Source organism: Lycorma delicatula, chromosome 2, assembly GCF_047948215.1.
Source record: "Lycorma delicatula isolate Av1 chromosome 2, ASM4794821v1, whole genome shotgun sequence".
Taxonomy (NCBI): Eukaryota; Metazoa; Arthropoda; class Insecta; order Hemiptera; family Fulgoridae; genus Lycorma; species Lycorma delicatula.
The window spans coordinates 34,860,329-34,880,284 of NC_134456.1; the positions used below are offsets into that span (position 1 = coordinate 34,860,329).

General features: G+C 28.7%; 1 protein-coding gene across 2 annotated transcripts in view; it reads right to left on the minus strand.

The window, feature by feature from the left end:
* Positions 1-19,956, minus strand: part of LOC142320633 (ras-associated and pleckstrin homology domains-containing protein 1-like) — a 323,711-nt gene that overhangs the window by 168,743 nt on the left and 135,012 nt on the right. For both annotated transcript variants that reach the window (XM_075358652.1, XM_075358653.1), the window contains one exon: positions 15,185-15,311. In XM_075358652.1, coding sequence (XP_075214767.1) covers positions 15,185-15,311 — 127 coding nt within the window. The remainder of the gene's footprint in view (positions 1-15,184; positions 15,312-19,956) is intronic.

Sequence of the window (19,956 nt, forward strand, 5' to 3'; positions counted from 1 at the left end):
GGATCATCTGGACAGCATGTTTTTAGGGATGGAAAACCAATTTTTTAAATTACTTACTACAATTCTAATACTGTATTATTTATTTCCGATATATAAAATCAACTTTTTATTTATCGAATGTAAAGGCAAAAAAAAGCAAGAAAGATCTTACTGTATACTACTGGGGAAATAACAGAATACAAATATACTATATGCAATACGTATTATTTTCCAAGCTATCTAGAGATATATATATATACCAGTTATAGCTAGCTATAAACCGAGTGTAAAGATCGATTCAAAATTTTTGATGTCGATTATTTGCGAATGCGTGTGTTAGCCTGTTTTTTTAATTAGAATCTCCCGTATGGCTCAATACATAAATTATTTGAAAATGGCACAAAAAAATTTTATAAATTGGATAGCGATGGCATTAAATCTGAAAAAATTAAAAAAATGGAGGGATAGTTTTCACTAATTTGAATTTTTTATTTTTTGTATAGTGGTCGTAGAAAATTGAGCTTTAGTATGATGAAACTGCTAATTAAGTTATTTAAAATTACGAAATTTTCATTTAATATAAAAGCTGATAACACAACTGTAGACTAAAGTCCTATAACTGCGGGTTGTTTCTGATGCACGGCTTACACACACAACTTAATTTAAATTATTTATCGTTTTATTTAAATATATTTTTCATTTATTTAATACAATGATTCTAACTAAAGCGTGTGCCCATAGGGTATTTAATTCGCGCGGGTGTAACGGTACAAGCGGCAACGGTCGGCACTAACTAAACTAATGTAATTTCACAACTTACATAGAACAAATTTCGCTTGTACGGTCGGGAGACTGGTGTAACTGCAAGGCTTAACGCAGCAGGTACAGAGTTACTTTAAATATTATTCATCTATTTAATTCTACATTTTGCAAATATTATTTTTTAATTGTTAAAAAATGTGGCCTAAAAAAAATATGACCTTAATTAGGCAAAATCTCGAGATACTGAGGGTGACCTTGCTCTAAAGCCTCACCACCTTTGATCTTTTAAGTTGAAAATTTAATGGCATCAGTGCTCCATCTATAGAAATAATTTGATCAAGTTTGGTCAAAATCAAACCAGTAGTTCTGGAGATATAAGATGATTTAGAGATCAACACCGAACACACCCACACGTACATACGAACATTAACATCCGGAAAATTTCCAGCCGGTTTTATGGTTTTTTGGGTTCCTTAGGTGTCAAAAGGTAAAGATCCGGTGAAAACCGCATATCCCCAAACTGGACCGATTACAATACTTTCCCTTCCAGACCTATAGCTATACTATAGCGCTATCTAAACGGGAAAGTAAAATGATAATTCCTAAAGCACTAACATCGAAACATAAAAAAAAAAATTACTAATGAAATCTATACGAAAAGAATAAAACGACTAATTCTAAACTTTACGCTTTAATACCAGGTAATATTAAATTTAAAAGCGTTCCGCTTCAATCTGTTAAATTCGCGTGTGGCAACACAAGATCGCAGTTAGACCTGGGTAACATATTACGATCGATCGGTCTTAAGTTTGGGGTTAAAGAAGTTCCTTGTGGGTTTTATTTTTTAATTCTTAAGGTCGAGCTTATTAACGAAAAACTAAAGTTTTATCGGCATGTTTCTTTATTCGTTTTCAGAATCTGTTTTACGGGTTAAATAAATATCATACTTATGATTATCACCGGGATTCAACGTTGAATAACCACCGATTCCCAGGAAGTTCGATAGAAAAGTATATCAACAGAACGGTTTGAAAGATTTAAACCCGCTGGTTACGCGTACATGGAAGTAACGCATCAAAAATTCAATATAATCACAAATGTTAATATTTTGCATTTATTCCTATTTCTGCTGTATAAAATCCAATCTAATAAGAGCCAGGACGCTTTAACATTAATTGCTCCTATTATTAATAACACAGCTTCTATAGTAATATAGAAAAAAGATCACCGAATCGTTCAATTCCTAATATATATGCTGCTTTCTACTGCAGAGATTTTTATTTTTCTCTTTAACAGTTTGATGTGTCGTATCCAAATGAGCAAATTAAAAAAAACGTTTTGCTCGGAGGAGGTTAAGATAGCGTAGATTTAAATCAGAATAAATGGATTTCTACAATTTTTAATCAATGTTATAATATCAATCGGTAAAACAAGAAAATAAAAAAATAAGGGAAACAATAATCTGAAGACAAAAATAGTATAACGTAATTGAATACGTGTTAATATAGAGACAATAATTTTATAACAAGGAATTATTTACACGATGTTTATAGACCGTAAATGTAACACCGTAAGAATGCAATTACAGTATTACATCTCAAATATAAAATTCTTTTAACAAGAAATTTGCTGACTAACAATAAATCAACAGAGCGGAACTTCCTGAGCTGATATCGATGAGGTAAACGCTTGGGACAAAGATCAGTAATAAAATACTGACTTATTATATTTGACAAAAGCACGTTTTCATGGAAAAAAATTCTATTAAAAAACAGCAGTTCGCCGCACGGTTTATTAATAAAAACCTATAACGCTAAGATGAAACAAGAATTATTTACCGTACATTTAACTTAACTAAAAAATAAATTAAAATCGTAAAAAGGTAACAATAAAATTTTTTTAAGATAATAAAATACACATTTTATTTAAAAATATTATAATTTATATTATATTTTAAATATTATTCGTAAAAAAAATCCAAAGAAACGAGTTTGAAAATCGACAAAAAACCGAAAAGCAAATGTAATTAATTCTTTGAAACAATAACGGGAAGCTTCCGTTTTAAAGATACCATTTCATTGTTTCTCCTACAATTATTTAATTTAATAAAAAGATCCGGTATTATAATTTTTTAACTTACCAAAACTTAAAAAGTTAGTCAGAATTATATAAATGATGAAATAAAGCATAGAAATTATTTAATGACATTCTGATAACATTCTAATACGCGGTGAATATCATAAACAGGTTAAAATAAAAATTGTGGTTTAATTCCAATGACAGAAGCAAGGCCGAAAAACGAATAAAATTCTATTTTTTCACGATCACAATACTTTCTCGTAATACACATATTTCGAAAAAGAGAAAATTAAAGTAATTCTTCAACAATCGTTAAAATTTAAACAGGTCAAAAGTAACTTATTTATTTTTAATAAACAATGTAAAACAATAAATTCACAAAAGGTTATAACACGGTTTACATAACTTAAATTGCGGGGGAGGGGAAATAATAATTTATGTATTTTATTCAGAGTGCATCCAACCAGTACGAGAAAGACAAAAAAATAAATATCATTGTAATAATAAACGATAAACAAACAATTACAACCGCAAATATCCAATCTATACATAGCATTAGATGAATGACAAGGCATCTGAACATCTTCACCGATCAAATTAAAAGCAGTTTTAATTTGTTTTTTATGATACTAAAAGGCCCCGATTCAAATCCAGTAAAACGTATAGTCATTTTTAGCTAAAGAAAAAATCTGAATGTACACGATTCGTGTGCGTCAGCTATCTAGTGTTGATTAATATCTTCTCATCATGATTGTTGATTAAAACCTAGACGACAATGACCGATTTGAAATTTACACCCTGTTGTGAAGCAATATACAATTGTAACTCATAACATAATTTTAAAATAGTAATAATACATTGTTATAAAACCCGTACTTTATAAAACATAGCGACTGTATCTAGTTGTTTATAAAACTTATAATTATTTATGAACTCGAAATTAAAATTATGAAAATATTACAATATCTATAAGTAATAATTTACGATTTCGTTATTTTTTTTTGTTAAAAAAAAGAATTTTTCTGTGGTAAAAATCCACGGAAAAATGAAATTATCTTACAATTTTTCCCAGTTAAAAAAAGGACAGAAAAAAATATTGGAATTGTAGTACTAGAACTGTATTAATTAATTTAACTGTTATATAATATCGATGGGAGTAGTTAGGAGCACTATCGCTAGAACGCAACGCTGATTTATCGCCTACGCTGAATACTTTTAGTTAAAACGAGAATTTAATTGTGTATAAAATAAAACATGGTCTGTAGTAAAACATACAGGTTGTTCATCCTATAATAACATAATAACTCGTAAAATATATATAGTTACAAAAAAAACAAGAATAGAAAGAGTGTGAATTTGCAGGGATTTTTTTAATGTGTGCACCCTGTATGTAAATAACGTAAAAAAAAAATGTTTACTTATCACTACATTTATTCACTTCATCATTACTGAAACGAGCCTTTCTTTTTTTAAATTTAACTAAAAAAAAAAAAATTAAAATTATTTACTTTTATTCCAAACAATTCCTTCAAGTATTCTTCTTTCTTTTTCCTGTTTAGCCTCCGGTAATAAATAACCTTTCAGATAATACTTCAGAGGATAAATGAGGATGATATGTATGAGTGTAAATGAAGTGTAGCCTTGTAGAGTCTCAGGTCGACCATTTCTACAATGAGTAGTTAATTGAAACCCAACCATCAAAGAACACCGGTATCCGCGATCTAGTATTCTAATCTGTGTAAAAAAAAACTGCTTTTACTATGACTTGAACGCTGGAACTCTCGACTTCCAAATCAGTTGATTTCGGAAGACGCGTTCACCACTAGGCCAAGCCGGTGGATCCTTTAAGTATTCTGTTAATATAAAACACCACTATAGCTGACTTAAGGTGTTACGATTTTCAGAGATTCAACCTTTGATCCTTTACGTAAAAAAAATACGCAAAGTTAGAGATAAATAACGATAGATCTGGCATCGTATAAGTCACAAAACACCTGAATCGATGTTTTCAAAATTCAAAATTATACGTGCTCCTATCTACTTTCATTTATCAACCGTTGAATTATATATACACTCGATCGATCCGTAATTAATATTCTATGAACGCAATACGGTAGATTAGGAGAATCAACTTTATAAGATCTTCCCTCGGCCTCTAGTTGACTTGGTATAGACACCATATAGTAGGCAGAACCATCGCCACCAAGCCGCAAGCAGAAGGATTTAACAAGCTCTGTAAGCGCTCACATCCTAAACACCAGTAAGTTTGTCAAAAAGCCATAGAACTCCTTCCACGGGAGAAAGTAATCAAGGAAAAGTTAAAGGGGGAATTTATGTGTTTCAATTATAATTTACGATACCATTAATATAATGTCCAGTCAATAATATTTAAAATCACACACAACGGAACAGTTTATTTTACCGTGTTCGTATTGTACAGCACAGCACATCATATCGATAAAAAATAATACATTAAATAATTCGACAAAACCCATTATCCTCGTGTGCAGTAATGTTTATTTTTTTTTTTTTTAAATCGGCAGTAGTGAAATTAAAAAATTAAGAAAGAAAAAGGCAGTATAAGAAATCATCAAATGTATCAAAAACTTAATTAAGAAACTGAAAAAAAAAAAATATATATATATATATATATATTAATATTGAAGCATTCTGACAAAACTTCCATGAAAAAATTACAAAGTAATTAAAAGGTAATAAATTTCCAACAAGAAAATTCAACAAAATTAAATCCACAACATCGAGATAATAATTCTCATAAAATTTCCTTTATATTTAAATCTTGAAAAGCGAGTTAACTAACGATAAAAATTGACGCCTATAATTCTATAGAAAGAGAAATTATAGTAATAAAAAAAGATTATTCTGGAAAGGAAAAATACACTATATGATAACAATTCAATTAACTTATCTAATAAATTATCTAGGCAGATAAATAAAGCAAATAAAACGCTAACATAAAAAACCAAATAGTTACAAAACTTAAAACTATAAGTCTACAACATTAATAAAACCGTATTCTGCTAAGGATAGTCGCTGTCAGGAAAACCCACCGGTTGGTCTAGTGGTGAACTCGTCATCGCAAATCAGCTGGTTCGAAGTCGAGAGTTCTAAAGTTCAACTCTTACTAAAGGCTGTTACTTTTATACGGATTTGAATACTAGATCGTGGGTATCGGTGTTCTTTGGTGGATGGGTTTCAATTAAGCATACATCTCAGAAACGGTCGACCTGAGACTGTACAAGACTACACTTCATTTAAATTCATACATATCATCCTCTGATATAATACCTTACGGTGGTTCCGGAGGCTAAACAGAAAAAGAAAAGTCCAAACAGGAAAGAATCGCTCATCATTCGGCGATAGGTAAGAATTACGAATTCTCCTTAAAAAGTCATAACCCGGCGTTTATATTATTTTTGGTCGAGTCTCATTTTTTAGGATCCTCAAAATTTTCATTTTTCACCCTTCCATAATACTTTTCGGATATAGTTCATACGCTGAAATAATTATTTATGTAATACTTAAATTTTTTTCCATTCTTTCCCTCAGCAATGGATCATGCCGCTAGCGCTCCGTGTGGCAAGTATGACAACTTGAGAGAGGCGGCGGCGCTACCTGTTTAATCGTTAAAATAGTGCTTTTCGACTCCTTCCGTACCTTAAAATTCATTTGATTAAATAAATAAGAATGATCCTTTATGCATAAATTGTGTTTAAGAATCCTGAATAAAAATGTAATCTTATGCGAAAAACAATTTTTCTATTAGCATTCGTTTTTTTTTTTTTTATTGGAGCGCATCAGTCTCATAGTAACTAATATAAAAATATTAAGACTTCAGAAGTGGTCCGACCGAGATCAGCTGATCCTGATCGGTCAAGGACGGTTTACGAACTACTCAACAATTTAAAAAAATAAATACAAGCACATATGCTTTTGTTAAAAAGCATATTTCAATGAAACTGATGAAGTATTTGGGAGTTTTTTGAACGTCAAAATTTTATACATAGGCATATGTATATAAAACACATCCCGTCAAGTATTTTTAATGATTTATTTAATATTTATATAGAACACTGTTCACGCATACAACCACACTTTTTCAAAACAGAAATTTGTCTCCGAATTTATTTTCAAAATAAGTTATCATTTTTATTTTACAAAAAAGATTATTTAAGAGCCAGTATGACTTTATCTACATGGAACTCTATGGACAATTCCGTTTTCAGTTCTACAAAAAATGAAATCAAAATACATTCTGTCAAACTTTCATTCGATTATTTACCTTCAATAGAGTTTCATTTTTATTCCACCGTCATATGAGATTCAAAATATTCAAATGAAAAAAATTAAAGTGAAAATTTGTAATTCATAAAAAAAACTCTTAGCATAATTGGATAAAGTTATATTTTTTAGATGTTTCAATCTCTTTCGGCGGACCGGTCAAGTACGGTCAAAGTCCCGTGTATTTTCGATTGAAAGTAAATCGAGTAGATGCGGATTACTTGGTCGATTTAATTTTTTCTGTAGGGATTCCATTTTAATACGAGACATATTGTTTTTATCCTACAACGAATTCTACGATGAATTCAGTAAGATACGAAACACTACTAAAGATAAGTAGTGATAAATTTTGTTCATCACATCTAATATATATATATGGTTTGCAAAAAACAGCTCAACATAAAATATGTTTAGGCATAGTTGTATGTAGAAAAAAAAGTCGTATATTGAAATATAAAAGAAACTTCATATAGTAGGAAAATTATCGAATGAAAGTTGAAGCTTTACAGAATGTTTTCATTTTATTTCTTGCAATGAGTTGAAGATGGAATTTTCCTTACATTTCCATGTAGATAAAAAGTCATATTTGCTCCTAAATCACCTTTTTTTGTAAAAATAAGAATGATAACTAATTTGAAAATAAATTCGGAGGTAAATTTCTGTTTAGAAAATGCGTGGTTGTATGCGTGAACAGTGTTAAATATAAATATTATTTAAACTATGAATGATACTTGACTTCATTATACATCATTTTAGATTATAATTCATTTTAAATTATAATTTCGAAAGTTATCCTTTTTTATCAGTGTATGCCAAGAGCAAAAACTTTAAAAGATGATGTTAATATATTTATCAACGGAGTAAATAAAATATTTTTATTATAAATGAAAAGGAAAAAAGAGAACCGAATGATTTTTTTTAATGAGGTAATTCCCTAGCCCGGAAATAGCTGTAACGACTTTAGCCGTGAACTCAAAATTATTTTAGGGGATGTCCAAGAAATGTTATTTACAGTAAAATTTCTTTAATAAATATTTCTAAAATACGAGTATATCTGAAAACTCCAAAAGGCAGTTTATTCATAAATAATATTGATTATCGAATGTTATTTTTCTTTGTGAAAAGCGTCAAGAAATAAAATTAGTAACGAAACTTTATAAAAGATACAGAAATTCCCAATAAATCCTAAAGGGCATCGATAAGTCTCTAATCTTCAGTTTGAATTTTTTTACAACGAATAAGATTGGAGGTCAGTGTCTCAAATTGTGGAATTTCCTACAATTAAGCCGTAAAGTTTGGTTCTTTTCGTTCCAGAATTGGACGAACTCCAACTAAGTAACAAAACAGGTTAGCGCCTGACTGTTTAAACCCGTCGGTCAAACTGCGGGCGTTTTATTGCACTATTCTGTCTTAAACTATACCTGGAGACTGGTAAATTTACCGGTACGTCATAATAAGAAAACGATGATATATATATATATTTATATGATTTTTATGTTTATTATCAAATTTTAATTCATCGATCTTTCAAGTTAAGTATCCTGACACCCTGGTTACGAGGTTGGACTTTAAAAATATATATTTTATTAAGGGTACTAATTTTATTTATTTCTGATATGGTGCTCAAATTTTAAAATATAAGTATTTTTTGGTTTTTTATGTTTATAATTTATGATTCAAATCGGCGTGTCTTTTGTACAACATAAATAAAGTACGATGACTTATTCAAGAAATTAAAAAAAGAATTGTATACTTCGTATTCAATTTAAATTTATTTTATGAAAAATACGGAATTTTTATTTTATATTTTCAAAACCGATTATGAATAAAAATTTCTAAACTAGTTAAAACAATTTCAAATACTGAATTCAATATAATTTTTACTGATCTATTGAAACATCATATTTATTCTATTGTATATTATAAGGATTACTTTAATTTTTTTTTTGTTGTTTTTTATCTTTTATGAATATTTTCAGTAATTATTACATTTAAGAAACCCATCTTTCAAGCATTTTCATTTGACATCAACTTGATGCGTTTCAAAACTTTAATTGAAAGCGATTTGGGGAAAAAACAGCTACTATCATCTGTCATTTTTTCCCGGATTTCTGTATCCAATATCATTTATACTATTAATATTAATAATTTTATTCCTTATTTATAAAAAAATAAATATAAAAACAAAAACAAAAACGATGCGACCTTTCTCAAGTTAGATTAGATTAGATTAAATGAATATGTAATTTAGAAAGATGGATAGCAATGTGAATATTTTTTGTTAATTTTGAACGACCGACCTATTTGTAATTATACGAAAAATTCTAAGGAGATTTTTTATTCGTTATAAAATTTCATTTATCAAACGTCGATCAAAAAAGAAATAAAACTACTAAAAAATTATGGTGTCAAAAATTTTATACAGAGGATGCATTTGAATTTGGTTTAACATATACCAGATTTTAAACTAACATAAAATATTTTTTTGGTAAAAAAAAAAAACAAAAAAAAAAACGAGAACTTCAAACAAAGAACCGCGGCATTAATTAAATAAAAACGCGAGGGAGAAAAGAAATACTCTAAACAAACTTTTAAAAAAATGTTGTAAATACAAGACAACATTATGGTAATTCCTAAAATACACAAAATTCATCATTAGTATGAAACTGAACTAAAAAAAAACTTACAATCAGCATCACAATTGTTAGAATATCTGTATATTGTGAAGAAGGTATTTTAATTTAAAAGGTGTGTTACTATAGCAGGCAGAATACCTTTAATAATCTACAACCCGTAATACATTATAATACTTTAACGAAGCACATTCCAGAATTAAAAATATGCACAGGAAGTTAAAATATGTAAACTACTGATGAATGGTACAGTTGTTTTTTTTTTGTTTTTTTAAACAGGAATCAACAAACAAGAGATGAATGACAAGAAACCACGTGATTTTAACAAAATCCATTTATCTGAATATAACCGATCTATTTTAGTAAAACTAAAATTAAATAGAGAAAAAAAAATTGTAGACGTACAAATATTATGACTATTCTTTAATGGTGTTTACAAATAAAAATTCATTACCAATAAATAAATAAAAGAACATTTTATTTAATGCTATCATTCATTACCACCACACACTGTAAATCTAATAAGCAAGTATTTTCACATTTGAACTTATTTATTTTAATCAATTATCTTGATAATAATAAAAAAATTACTTTTAAATAAAAAATTCAATGCAATTATCACTTAAATAATAGTCTAAACAATAGTTTTTATTATTAAATTAATCAATAACATAAAACAAAAGAAGTTAAATATCTAAAGAATTTATAAAACGCAAACAAATAATTATCACAAAGTCTCCTTCATGAAAAATATTTAATTAAATTTATTCAATATTATCGCTGTCTAAAAAAGGCAATAACCTTACTACAATTATTTTAACTTTCACGATTAAAGACGATTACGACTAATTCTAAGAAAGATTACGACATAATTATATTTTTTAATAATATAAACAAATATAAAAATAATCACAAGTGTCAATTATCAGAAAAATTCATAAATTTTCCTAATAAAATTATTTTTGTCAAGCGCTGTAAAATCAAATATACCATTTTTGGGAAATTAATTTAACCGATAATATTTTATAATCGCGACGATGTTTTATTACTTGTCAGTTAACAGAATATCGAGTAATAGAGATTTTATCCAAATTGAAAGCTTTAAACAGTGACTGACCGCTTTTATTTTTTTACCGATTAACCCTGGAATGTCAACGTAAGTAAATTATCTACGCTGGTAACAATGAAATCCTTCCACATCAATCGTTTGAGATATAGGCAAAAAAAAAAAAAAAAAAATTAGCTACGCTTTTCTATCTATATTATTTGCAATAATTGAAAAGATTGCAGGATCGACCTGACATGAAAATATATCACTCCTGAAATCGGCACAGCCATTAATTATTAAAAATAAGAAATTAAGTGGTTTCCCTTCTTCACCGAGCTGAACAAATTGTAACGCATCGCCAAGGAAAGCTCGCCGAAAATATAGGAGATGTTCAGCCCTAAATGCGTTACTATATATATAGTAACTCCATTACTAAATATATCAACACAAGGGCGAATCATATGTTAGATCATCATCATTAATCTCAGCGTAAACGATTTTAAATGATGACCTCTTGAATTTCAGATGATTTACATATCTCACAACTGATTGGGACAGAGCAGCTAGCCAAAAGTAATAAATTAATGTATCCTTCCTGAGAAGAAATAACACATCGAATGGGTTGCCTCTATTAGATAAGCCATGCTTTTCCCGGTTGGCAGGTAATTAGATTTGTACAAGTTTATCGTCTTTTGGAAGTTTTTAAAAAAGGTATCTTAATGTAGGTACGAAAATATTTTTTTGCACACGATTGATATCGTGTTACATAATGCCGTACGTATAAAACAATATTAGAATTTTTTTTCTCAATAAAAAAATTGGTAAAAATATTTTCAACAAAGAAAAAATTATCAATATAAGCCATTTATTGACGCGTAGGAGGTATTTTCTCATAAAAATTACATTAGACAAGTCAAATATGTGGCCCTGAAGGATTTTTGAGGATATTTATGAAGAACAATTGATTGATACAATCGAAAAAGATCATGCAATAAAAAACAAAACAAAGAAAAGGAAATCTTTTGGCGCCGAAGCTCATAAAATAGTAATAGTACAATCGAAAAATATTGGAAGTTACAAGAAAAATGGGTTTGCTTGGATAAACTTATAATTCAAAATAAATATAAAAATACCACGGGAAAATACACACATACAAGATTATATAATCGTAGATGTCTTGCATAACGCAGTGTTTTATAGATACAGTATTTCATTTCACTAGAAACAAGCAGTGCAATGGACAGACGTTTAATAAATACTTCTAGATATAACTAAAACTTTCGACTTCAATCATAAAAGAAGGTTTTGTAAGTAGGAATTAATCAGCGTATGAGAAATTTCCTTATCGTGGTTCAGTATGTAACTCTGAGACCGTAAGCAATTTATCTTTGTATGGGTGGATAATAGGTTAGAAGCGGCGAAACTGTGTTATTAAAGAGATAATTAGGCTCAACGTAACTTATTATTTATACAAATAATTTTAATAAATTAAAGGGAGAAGGTAAATTATTCTAATTTGCCGTTAATGCAAGGTTTTTTTTTACGACCGGAACCGAGATTCCTTGTGTAACGTTACCCATGGACGTGACATTAATTAAAATTTGGTACATCAATACATTCTAACGGCAAATATCTCGAAAGCAAAGTTCATTCATTTCATTATCTGAAGGAATTCAACCGATTCCGATAAACTTACTATCAAATTACACACTAGCGGAAACATCACAGATATGACAGTACCTCTTGCGACAGTATACAACAAGTTGATAAATGTAAATAAATATTTGGGAATTGAATTACAAAGTAAGATGAGCTAAATTTAACGCTTTCTTAAATAAATAACGAAATCAAAAAAATATATTTTTAAGCTTATCGATATATTATAAATTTTACAGAAATATGTACGTTTTGTAATGAATATTTAGAATCGATTTTAGTGTTTGATAGATGTTATTGGGCTGTTGTGCTTCAACTAAGATGCGAACGGTATTAAAGTGGTCGAACAAATATCATCTGTAACTTATCCGATGGGTAGTCGATATAATTAAATTATCGGTGGGACAGTTTTTCATAAACAACACTTGTAAGCAGCGTGTTCATTAACAAAAATATAATTTGGACTGGCTTTTTAGTCAATATCTCATCAGAATATCAAACAGAAATAACATCGAATTAAATAAATTTACTAATTCATATGTAAATGTTGAAAAAGACAAAGACTGTAACCTATAAAACAGAAAGCGATGAAGTAGATGTAGTAATTCCTTATGTTGTAGTTAAAATAAGATTAGCATAGAACAGAAAGAAGAAAAGAAAAGCAAGCCACCAGTAAAATCACTAATGACAAAAAAAAAAACAAAGATGTTCCGGACGATTTAAAGATTTTTAATAAACAGCAGTTTTCAAAAAGGTGATGGGATATCTGCATCGTTGTGGTAGGAGACTGCGGAGCCTTTCACAACTTCAGAATACTATAAAGTCTTAGTATTTTTGAACGTTCTTCGTTCTGTTACATCTTAACATTACTTTTTCGATCAAAGAAAAAGCTTAATTTTTTGATTATGCATTTTAATTACTCCATTTAAAAAATTATTATTAATATATTTATTTTTATTTTATTACTTTTTTCCAGTTCTCATGATGCGAAACTACTTTTTTCCTTTTTTTATAATTTTTTTTTTTTGAAGCCTAACATTTTTAATTTTTTGAAAAGGCAGGCATTTCCATGTAGTTTTTATACAATATTTACCATTAAAGGGCAACAAATTCCTACTATAATGCTTAGCCTCTTAAACTACATTTTTTACATGTATATTGACATTAACATTGTAACAATAAATTAACAATAAATAAACAATAAACAAACAAATCCTGCTCGTATTAAGATGTAAAAAATTGGGAAAATTCTTAAATACAATCTTAATAAATCAAATCTATTTGAAAGTACTAAAAAATAAATTAACTCTAATAATTTTTTAGCTACATCAGAATCTGAAAGAAATTTTTTTTTTACTAGTTCTAGGGTTAAAACGTAAAGAACAATATTTGAACTATCAATATTTTAACTAGTGACCGGATTATATGTATTTTCATATTAAGCCCATTCTCACCGGTTATTGCAAATTTCCTTAAAATCTAGTGATGATGAATATTTTCGCTATATTTACAATATTTTTCGGTAGGATACCTTGTTAATAAATGAAATCTTTCGTTTTAGCCGGCCAAACCTATTAGCTGCACGACTCTTAGAGCCCACTTAGCAGCTGCGGAACAGTACCTATGATTGTTTATGTTTACAAAATAAAAAAATGTAAATAATTGGTAATCATCGAATTTATCGATATATTAACTACTTACAATTGTATGCCGATTCTGAAATAAATAAAAAAACTAAAATTACTATTTTTTTATGATTTAAAGTTGCATATTTTGACACTTTTCATGCATATTTGCATGCATATTTCAAGCTTTTTATGTTGCATATAATTCGGTCTCTAGTGATAACCGATAATCACAGATTATTATTATTATTATTATTGTTATATGTAACGTTTAACATAAAATATTTGAAATAGAAAACCAAATCTGCAAATCACGCCTACGTGTTTTGTCAGGATGGCCTAACTCTAATTTAGTAAAATTAACGGTTGACAACGCAAAACAAGATATTACAGTAAATTACAGCATATCGATAGATATAACTTTAGCAGTAGAGGTAACTGCGAAGAACAAACTACTATCATTAAGCTCAAACTTAAAAGTAGAGTAATTAAAAAGCCGATAAATTATACAAAACTTTTACTGGTAACTAATAACTATCTTACGTGCCCTACACCTTATTCGCACATCATAAACAATATCGAACGATTCATTTTCAGGTAACGAAATATAGAAAATATGTCGTTAACATGGATGTTATAATTGCAGAAAAAATTACGAAAAGATTAAATAAAAATGAATGAAATCAGCATTAAAAAGATAAGAGTATTACGTAAACCGTAATAAGTGAAGTGTGGTGTAAGATGAATCACGAAGGTGCGGTAAATTAAGAAGTCCAACCGAATAATGTAATATTACGAATGAAAAATACACTGTTGTATAGTTACGTTGTTTATTACAAGGCTCTAGAAATAATCTAATGTGAAAATAATAACATTTCATTATGCATTCTCACAATAATAAATTAGCAATGCTCAGCTGCAACAATTTAATTAAGCGAATTCCTGCTGCAACAGTGCAATTAAACGAATTCTTCATAGCAATACGATTCCATTAAACATAAGTTAAAATAAGCAAATTCATTCGCTAAGATTTAAACGATTGAAATGTACTTTTATATAAACGGATCTAAGCTCGATAGGTTTGATTTTTTTCTACTCACCACGGTAAGGTTATTAAGTTCACCGAGCCAAGCGTTAAGCAGTCGTTCAGGATCATCCGGATCGGATTCTGGATCTGATTCCACCTCCGAATTATAGGAGGAGTCGTCCTGCGGTTCCATCCTAACCCTAAACATAAAAAAATACATATAAATTAAAATTACACAGATTGTAAACAGAAAAAATACAAAATTAGACGTAAGTATTAATTTTCTTAGTCACTGCTTATTTCCGACTTTTGAATATATTCTTAGTATAGGTAAAATTATACCTGTAAGAGCAGTTAACGGTTTTCGCCAAACTTATAAGTCCGATCTAAATCTAAGGTAGGTAAATGCTTAGCACCGGAATGTATCGATCAATAGCGGAAAATCCCGATTCGTTAGTACATGTCTGGTGGTGAGGTGTATACTTCTTATATAATGTATCGATATACCGTAAGCATATCGATAATATACTCGAAATATACATCGATATATTATACATCGAAATTTTGAGAAAATTTAGTACTTTTTAACCGAATCCAAATTTTAGGACGAAAATCGCAAATATCTCGAAAACGGACAGTCTTAGCGCTCTGAAAATTTTTTTGATCCACCTCAACGCTATCCCATCCGGTCCTAGTGGTACCCGACGGATGATAATATTTTCAAGTGCCCCCGGGGCGCCGTTCGGAAATTGGGGAGGGATGATATCATAATATCTCGGCAACCGCTCGTCCGATTTTCACGATTCAAACGGCGTATGTATCAGTACGTCGAGCGCTAACTGTTTAACTCATCGGGAACACTTTTGATCGAACGGATCTTGATTATTCGGAAATTACATCGTTTAGCCGTATGTTTTGACTGCACTCACGCGCCGATCCGATCTTTCACTAAATACGCTCAAACCTGTTCGCTAGCGCAGCTGTAAAGTATAAAACTTATGAAGACTTAAAAAGTAGAAAATAAAATATATGTAAAAAAGTTTTACAACACCACTCTTAAATTAAACGCACTAAAAGGTAGAAAATAATTTTAGGACAGTATCTCAGAATGGATTTGACAAGCTTTGATGGTGATATGTAAGATTATGTGAAAGCCATAGCTTCAAATTAAAAAATCTGATGTGGACCACATGACTTCCTTGTACGCCTATTAAATTACATATACACATTTTTTTTAAATGAAAAGTACATAAAATTTTATTTCATTAATAATTCTGATATTTTTTTACCTTTTTTTATTATTATTGAATTATTATTTATCGTAAATTTTTTTTACAATCAGAGGTTAATAATTATTAATCAATCAATATATTCAAATTAAAAAAAAAGAGATGAAGTCTGATTCGAACCGATCTGTCTTCCCTTAAGATCCAAATATTTCATTAATTAAAATTTTATTTGGCTATAACTCAGGAACCAATGAAAACAAGAACCACTTATGATATATCGTTGAAAAGTTCTCAACGAGGGCTTATTACTGCAGTTAAGAAAAAGTCCAAAATCCGAATTTTTGGTCACTTTCGGTCCAGTCGATTGCAATCAAAAGAGGTGTACAACTAGATGTTATAACAATCCTAAATCCAAAATTTCAACATTCTACGATTAATCGTTTTTGAGTTATGCGAAATACATACGTACGTACAGAGTTCACGCCGAAACTAGTCAAAATGGATTCAAGGATGGTCAAAATTGATATTTCCGTTGAAATCTGAAAACCGAAAATTTTCGCGATCGCAATACTTTCTTTACTTCGTACAAAGAATTAAAAATTGACAAAAACATCAAATTTTTAATTTGAATCTATGCTTTCACATAATCTTACATATCACCATTAAAGTTTGTTATCAAATCCATTCTGAGATATCATCCTAAAATTATTTTTTACCTTTAGTGCGTTTAATTTAAGAATGGTGTTTTAAAGATTTTTTTTTACGTATTTTTTATTTATTTATGTGATTGTTTTCTTCATAAAATAATCAACTATAACCAAAACGTAAGTACCGGAATGTACTGATCACTAGCCGAAAATCCCGATTCGTTAGTACCAATTTCTAGAATTAAATTTCTAATTTAACTTTCGTGCCGTAGTAGCTAGTAAATAATTAAAATAAGAGCAAATTAATTTAAAAAAAAGAAAACTAAAGAAAAATAAATGTAAAACACGTTTTAATTCGGTACACGATTGTCTTAAAATGTTTATTTATTATATTTTTGTTATTTAATAATTATTATTATATTATTTATTTATTATTATTCATATTTAATAAAAATTAATCCTATTATATTTACTGATGACTCTTTAATGAAATCCCTATTTAAATACAGTCTTTTTTTTATGATTCTTGAATGTTTTTCTTAACTATTTTTATTAATTATAATTTTTAAATTAGCTTTTATGAGGGGGAAAAAAAGGCTGTCAAAACGACTGCAGTCATTAGGATTAATAAAATGTATTTCTGAGGCTTGCGGAAGTCTACGAATGTCTTCGAATAAATGATAGCGAAAATAAAATTAATGATCTTTGGTTCGTTGCAGCCATTTTAACAATTTAACACGTACAAGGGCGTGAATCGTAGTAACTAGTCGCGTGTACAAACGGTGGTTAGGATTAAAGTAGAAATATTGATTCTAAGTCGGGGTAGAGTTAAATTTGTAGCTCATATGTCTAAATAACGTAAAATACTCAAACGGCTAAATTACTAGTTCAGCGATTTAAATTCTCCAGAAAAATATGTCTGGAATTCAGTAAAACGGAGAACGAACAAAATCTTTGAACGAACTTAAGAGTCTTAATTTTTATTTGCTAAATTACGTATACAAGTCCATGCATAATAGGCAGAACATTTATAAGCTAAAAAAATTCTGATATTAATATAAATTCCATCAGTTATTGCCAATGTCTTTAGCTGTAATATTATATTCAACGAATTTTTCCCTAATAGTTAATTAAAATACTTAAAACTTAGTAAAAACAACGCGTTTCAACGTTGGTATTATGCAAATTACTAAGGAATCTTGTTATAAAATTAAAAAAATGTTATCTATTTTTTATATATTTATCAGAACATGTAATTTTAACAGATTAAAAAAAAATATTTTATAATAATTATTTTTCCAGTCCAGCATCATCATAGGTGATTACATTAAAATTAAAAAAGATACTTTTTAATAAATTAAATTTTTTTAAATAAAATGACTAAATTTTATTTAAATTACAATATCATCAAATAAAATCAATGTGTTATTACGTTCATATGTTAAATTTTAATTATACAGCATTTATTATACTTCATTGTGCTATTACGTTTATATGATAAATTTTAATTATACAGCATTTTTTATACTTAATCATTAGTTTTTATTTACTAATATTTTTAGTTTAATAAAGTATCAACATCAAAAAATTTTATTTTTTATAGTGTATATCCACTAAATAAATTTGTTTAACCGTTCTTCCCAAGCATTATTAATGCTATCGATATGCTTTTTTTTAAAACTAATTAATTATCATTAATTTACTAATTAAATAATATTTTTAACATATTAGTAACTACGAATATTCGTTTGCGTCTGCGCATGCGCACGTCTGTATATAAAACAATAAAAATAAGTTGATCCATTGATTATACGTTTTATTTTAATAGAGATACCCACATTAACATACTACAATTCAATTTATGTACACAAAACTTATAAGTTATTACATTTTAAATTGTCACTTAAAAAAAAGGATTATTTGTGTATTTGATCAAGATAATTAAAAGAAAAACATTGGATTTTAAATCGAATTCCAGTTTATTATATATATATTTATTACTATATAAAGCGAGGTTTCATCTTAACAAAAAAACGTTAAAATTTTATTTACATATTTAGCCCTTCACGCGTTTAATAAGACCACAAATGTCAAAAACATTTTTTTAAGATATTCTTTATCTAACTGAAAGTAAACTGAATGCAAATAGTATAATAATAAAATGATACGTATGTATATTTATTAAAAAAATAAAGAATTTCTTCATATTAAATTTTATAAGCAAGATATGCAAGATAATGAAAAATAAAAAGTCTACGTTAAGAGTCAGAAAAGAAGATGTTTATATCGAATAACAAAGCAAATGTAAAGAGAAAGTAAAATATATATGTACACAAAAATAATATATTAACAATTACGTATACAAAAAAAAATTACAGAAGACAGGAGAAAAATAAACCTAAATGAAAATGGCTTATGACAAGTAGTTTGTTAACTACTTCTTAAATAAATCTTTTAATAAAAGATTTATTTATTTTAGTTTATAGATTTTGCCGGTTATTAAGAATTTAATTTTTATATTCGACGAACGTTAATACAATTCACAACGTTCAAAGGCACGTACCTATATACGTAAAATAAAATTCAACATTCAAAAAACATACAAACAGAAAAACGAAGATCATGTGTGAATAATTAAATTCGAGGTGCAAGAGAGTGAGGACTGCAAACCAGTTGTCCGGCGCCAGGCGGACGCTGCGACACACGTTTACAGCACACCTCCATTCCTTACAAGGCAGCCCGGTCGAATAGCCTCCTTAACGCGCGCGACCCGCGTAACTTAACATCGCAGACTCGCTGATTAACTAGCGAACAAGCTGCACCGTTTATTCGTTAATCTTATCTGGCGCATACATCAGGAAAGGTAATTCGGTCTACATATCCTTATATTTTAGCATCTAATTGTAATTTCACTTTACGATAAGCGCGTAAATACATCACGAAAACCCCTCATTACTTACGAGTAAGTT